Source organism: Ascaphus truei, chromosome 4 (genome assembly GCF_040206685.1).
Source record: "Ascaphus truei isolate aAscTru1 chromosome 4, aAscTru1.hap1, whole genome shotgun sequence".
NCBI classification, from domain to species: Eukaryota; Metazoa; Chordata; class Amphibia; order Anura; family Ascaphidae; genus Ascaphus; species Ascaphus truei.
In genome coordinates, this window is record NC_134486.1 from 402,310,713 (window position 1) to 402,316,712 (window position 6,000).

Genomic DNA, 6,000 nt, shown 5'->3' on the forward strand with positions numbered 1-6,000 from the left:
CTTTGTAATTGTTAGACAAAGACTTACATATTCCGCAGCAGTCAAACGTCTTTCATAAATTCTGGTTGTGTGTTGGAACCGTCTCCTTTTTCTGTTTGCAGGTGACCCAGACAAGCCGACCTGACCTTATTCTTTTCCTGATGAAGTACCTCATGGCCCTTGTAGTTGGGATACCATCTGTATTCTGGGTCGGGAGCAAGAAGACCTGCTTTGAATGGGCCAGTTTTTTCCATGGGCGAAAGAAAAAAGAGTAAGTATCATTGTTCTGTACCAACTGTGTGATCAACTACTGAACAATCAGAACGGCAGCTATATGAACTCGTGTTTCCTCTGAAGTTTGTCGCTGGCAAATGTTGCAGGTAATGTCTGGAGTATCCTGTCGCAGTCCTTCATATATTCTTGTTATCTTTTACAATTCACAAATGTCATATTTAATCTCCCTTTTAAAAGCTTGAGTTCTGAAAGCTGTTTTGGTAGTGAAGTACATTTTAAAGGGCAATCCATGCAATATCCTAAATGTGTTTTTTTTTAATCAGTTCTGTAGTATTAGATAATACTTACTGTGTTTTTTTTTTTTTTTTCAATTATTCAACTCTTAATGCCATTTTTAATGAGTTTTAAGATACTGAGTATCCTTTGATTTCTATAGCAGGTTTTAGCACCTCCCCAGCAGTGCATGATCTTTGTAACACTTTCCTGCTTATGATCATGTGTTGCCAATGTTCCCAGCAGTTTGAGCTGCAAACTGTAACAATAGATAATGTTACCGTAGTAATAGCAGCTACATTGTATTCTTATGAGTTACACTGACTGAAGAATTGATTGAAACGGAAAGGCAACCATTTAGTAAACCCTGGAAAGCGGGATCTTTGCTGATCGGTTAAGGGAAAACAAAATCGATGGCCAGCTTAGGTTTTCAATAAAGGTAATCAAATGCTGCATATATTAAATAAAAAAATGATTTCACATTTTTAAAGTGCCGTTTGGAGTGCCTCTTTAATAGGAAAACATGAGGATGATTCTACAACACGACAGTAGCACAAGTCGGAAGTAATCTTACGCTACAGCCCCAGTGCGTGCGTCGGGGTGCCTGGCGGTGCTTTCCCCTGCATCAGAGCGATCAGATGGACTCCAGGCAACTCGCTATGGGGTGGCGGGGGCGCGGCCATGACCCTCACCCTCATTGGCTGAACAGCCGCCGCACCAAAAGACAAAAATATTGTTTTTTGGCTAAGGCGGTCGCGCATCGCCTGCCCCATATAAGGCGGTCGCGCATCGCCTGCCCCATATAAGGCGGTCGCGCACCGCCTGCCCCATAGAGGGCTGTGCTGGGTGATATATACGGTTATAGCACGGGTCAAAGGTACTATAACCGCATATATATAATACACACACACACACATACGTGTACGTATATATATATGTGTGTGTATGTGTATATATATATATATGTGTGTGTGTGTGTGTGTGTGTGTGTGTGTGTACACACACACACGCCTCAACCCCCTTGTAACGCTGTGCTTGGGGTCCAAAGAATCACATCGCGTGATATATACGGTTATAGCACGGGTCAAAGGTACTATAACCGTATATATATAATACACACACACATACGTGTACGTATATATATATATATATATATATATATATATATATGTGTGTGTGTGTGTGTATGTGTATATATATATGTGTGTGTGTGTGTGTGTGTGTATGTGTATATATATATGTGTGTGTGTGTGTGTGTGTGTACACACACACACGCCTCAACCCCCTTGTAACGCTGTGCTTGGGGTCCAAAGAATCACATCGCGTTATAAGCGGATCGCATTAGAAATAATGTACAATTGTATGCATTGTACAATAAAGTAATTAAGATACCAATAATCGTGTTGTAAAGTATTCATAAATATAAAAATTGGGAGCCACGCTTGCATTATAAGCAGATTCGCGTTGTAATGATCGCGTTATAACGGGGTTGAGCTGTATACACACACACATACATACATACATACATACATACATACATACATACATACATACATACATATTATAGAAAAATCTAAGGCCGATTGCTAAAATACATCGCAACAAGCCTGCAACAAACCTACACTTTATTTTCAGCTAAAGCCCCATTGAATAAGACTCTATGGAAACGTAATACATTGCAGGTACACAGACACGTTATTGTGAGTAAAAAAGTGACATATGCCATGCACTGTGCAGCAATGATAAAGAACACGTATGCGCATATTTACATGTCTCAAGCAGGTCCTCTAAACCTGCCTTATCACATAATCTCACCGCTAACAATGCTTCCACTGCAGCCAGGGATTCTGGGTAATGACATACATAAGAGCCCTCATAGTGGGCCACGTTTTACTTATCCACTTGACTGTAGATCCCTTTACGCTCAGGCCTGCTGTTTAACACGTCTTTTAATGCAAAGCCTGGGTGAAAGAAGTGCATGGCCAACAATACGAAGGAAAAAGTGACCCACATTGTGCAGTCATGTGCATGTCATTACGCAGAATTCATGGCTGCAGTGGAGGCACTGTATACTGTTTGAGAATGTGGAAAAGACAGATTTATACCTTGCAGGTCCATCCCTGTGTAACACATCTCTTAGTATATTTTGAATACTTTTACTATGTGTATACACATGCCAACAAGTCAACGAAATGTCAATGGCATCGCAATGCGTGGCTCTGTTCCTCTGACACTCAAGGGGTTAAACATTGTGCCTTCCTCAGTAAGTTACCATTGTTTTTTTTTGTTTTTTTAACCCTTCAGAAGTGTGAATGAAAGCCGCCAAGTGCTCCAGGAGCCAGATTTTGCTCAATCACTCCTTAGGGATCCAAATACACCCATTGTCCGGAAATCACGAGGGACCTCCACTCAAGGAACTTCCACTCATGCTTCATCAACTCAACTGGCTATGATAGATGACCAGAGGAGCAAAGCAGGCAGTGTTCATAGTAAAGTGAGCAGCTATCATGGCAGCTTGCACCGCTCACGTGATGGAAGGTAAGTCAAATCGGTCATTGGAATCCAGTTTTACCCCTTCCTTTTTTTTTTTTTTTTTCTTGGGTTAAAGACAACTTGTTTAATAAAATGCATTACATTTATTAACACAGATTCTAATGGCAAGTATGACTTCAGAACAAAATATACACTTTGACATAAAAGTGAATTTTATGGAAAAGGAACACCTAACATAACATTTTATTGCTGGTTTCTGGAAGCCATTGTATGGCCAAATTGAAGTATCTCTGCATCATAAAGCAACCATTGCTATCACCATCTCAGTAGAGGATAAAACCAAAACTAAACTACCTACAAAGCAGCAGAGCGAATGTGATTTGGTACCATATGGTATATTTCCCTGTCTGTGAATACAAATAGTCCCATTCGTAGCTAAAAGTAAAATGGGTGCATCCATAACATGCAAGCTTGCAAGCTTTTTAAACCCTATGTCTCCCTGACCCCAGTGTTCCACACTTCATGTATTTGTTTGCAAAATAAATGAATAAATGTAGTGTTTTAGGGAAATATGATCTGTTGTTGGGGAATACCATAAAACTGACTCATGTTCTTGTGGAATTTGAAACATTTACTAATGTGCTAAACTGGGGTGTCCTACATAATGTTTTTTTTTTTTTTTTTTTTCCTTAACAGCATGTCATTTTTATATGGTACATGCAACTGAAACACTTATTTTGGTTTACAGTTCAGAAGTCTAATTCTTCCTGCTTTGTGAAATACATTCATTTTGCTCTTCTGAGATTTAATTGTGTAGAATTGCAGTTTTCTCACCTTTGCAGTGCATCCAGAAAAACTTTATTTCTTCAGAAAATGTCATATACTTTTCATCCGTATAAGCATTTTTTGCCGTCTCCAAAATGAATACATTTCAAACCGTGATTTTGCAGGATAGAATAAGAAAGAATGACATTAGAAAAACATTAAAAGTTTTGTTCTTGCTGTCGATTCATTTAAGATTCTTATTTTTTAGCGTGTGGGTTCTGATGAAGGTCCCATAGCGGACCGAAACGTTGGTATCACTTCCGAACCACAATACAATTTATTTACTTCAAGATCCTTAGAGTGCTGTGTCCTTTATCAAAGTGTGTGTGTGTGTGTGTGTGTGTGTGTGTGTGTGTATATACACACACCCACCATGATTGTGCTGACATAGTTATAGGAGAGGTGGCTGTATATAAACAATGTTTTTAAAAACTCCCCTTCCAAACAACCGTTCATATCTCCTGATTGGCTGGATGGATTTGTATGTTTGTTGTTGGGAAATATCAAATGCTAGGTGTCCACTTTGGTGCAAATCCATCCGGCTAATTGAAATATGGACGTGTTGGAAGTTAGGGTAAAACAAGTAAATGTCACACTAATGAAGGTATGTAGGACTTGGGGATAGAAATGTCTTTCGGTATTTTATGTGGTTTTTTTATTACATAGTTTGAGTAATCTGATATTTTTCAACTAAAAACATAACTGCTGTGGAATGCAAATGTAAAGATGTGTTTACACCGCATGGCTGCCTGTGATTTTTCCCCTTTGCATCGCCCATAGCAACCCTTTGAATTTGATTTACTAAGTGCAACCAAGTTCAGTTTCTGTGCTGTCCCAACCTGAGGGATTGGGCCTCAACCAGAGAATGAGTCGTTCCAACACAAATGAAGTCACTAACATAACTTCTCTGCACACAGATACACCCCATGCAGCTACAGAGGGATCGAGGAACGGCTCCCACACGGCAGCATGTCACGTCTGACTGACCACTCCAGGCACAGCAGCACGCACAGACTCAATGAGCAATCACGCCAGGGCAGCATTAGAGACTTGAACAATCCACTGGCCCATATCACACACGGTACAAGCATGAACCGTGTTATAGAGGAGGACGGGGCAAGTGCCTGATGGACTCCCAAACTGCAGGAGTGGGATGAAGGAGATATGGAGTTTATTTAAATAGCACTACACAAATGGTGGAGCGGCTGAAACGTGCTGCACGCTCTGGGTGTCAGTTTCTCCCATAGCTGCACGTGGAAGCAGAATCTGTATGTGAATAGAACTGGTTTTGACGTTCAAGTTATTGATGGTTGGAATCCACATACCCGACTTGAAATGTGCATCACTGCTGCTCTTTTGAATGACCTGGAACCTTTCCTGTGATATGGCGCAAAACCTGACACTTATGGTTAACATCAGATGTGACAAAACACTCTTGGTTCAGGAAGATTTTTGTAATACGAAACGGATACTTGATTCCATCCATCTGGTTATAAAGGGCTCCGAGTTAAAAATGGGTAATCTTATGGATTTGGCAAAGTGTTCCTCGACAGTTGTCAGCAAGTGCTTCTTAATGTCTTACACTGAAGAAAATGTAGGGACAATATCAAATCTGTATATTCCCTTTTCAGATCTACTGTACGTAGGAGAACAGAGTAAAGATGCAGGATGAATGAAATAAACCATTACCACTGTTGTTTTTTTATGCCAACACCAGTCCTCAAAGCCCACCAACAGGTCAGTTTTTTAAGGATATCCCTGCTTCAGCACAGGGGGCTCAGTCATTGACTGAGCCCCCTGTGCTGAAGCAGGGATATCCTTAAATCCTGACCTGTTGGTGGCCACTTTTGATGTAGATATTCTGTGTATCCGGAAAAGCTCCCAACACACATTGTTTTCTGACCACAGACTTTATTAGCCTTTTATGTTCCCATCAGTCATATTATATTGTATAACAATGTCATCTCATGAGTATAAAGCACGGTCGTCCATATTTACTAAGCAGGCTTCTGCCTACAGACACCGTCTGGTGCTTGAAGATGCCTACAATTACAGCCCATTGACTTGAATGAGCTGCAATGTGTCTTCCAGCATTAGAAGATGCCTTATGACAGAAGACTAATTAGTAAAGATGGCCCTATACCTTATTTCTGAGAGTAATACAGGCTGTTTACATGTCAATTATGCTCATCTCTA

General features: G+C 40.4%; 1 protein-coding gene across 4 annotated transcripts in view; it reads left to right on the forward strand.

Annotated features, from left to right (window-relative positions):
• The window catches only part of FZD3 (frizzled class receptor 3), an 81,183-nt gene extending 75,627 nt beyond the window's left edge, over window positions 1-5,556 (forward strand). For all 4 annotated transcript variants that reach the window (XM_075598663.1, XM_075598660.1, XM_075598661.1 and 1 more), the window contains 3 exons: window positions 102-250; window positions 2,791-3,024; window positions 4,722-5,556. In XM_075598663.1, coding sequence (XP_075454778.1) covers window positions 102-250; window positions 2,791-3,024; window positions 4,722-4,932 — 594 coding nt within the window. In that variant the 3' untranslated portion in view covers window positions 4,933-5,556. The remainder of the gene's footprint in view (window positions 1-101; window positions 251-2,790; window positions 3,025-4,721) is intronic.
• Window positions 5,557-6,000: the final 444 nt, after the last annotated feature.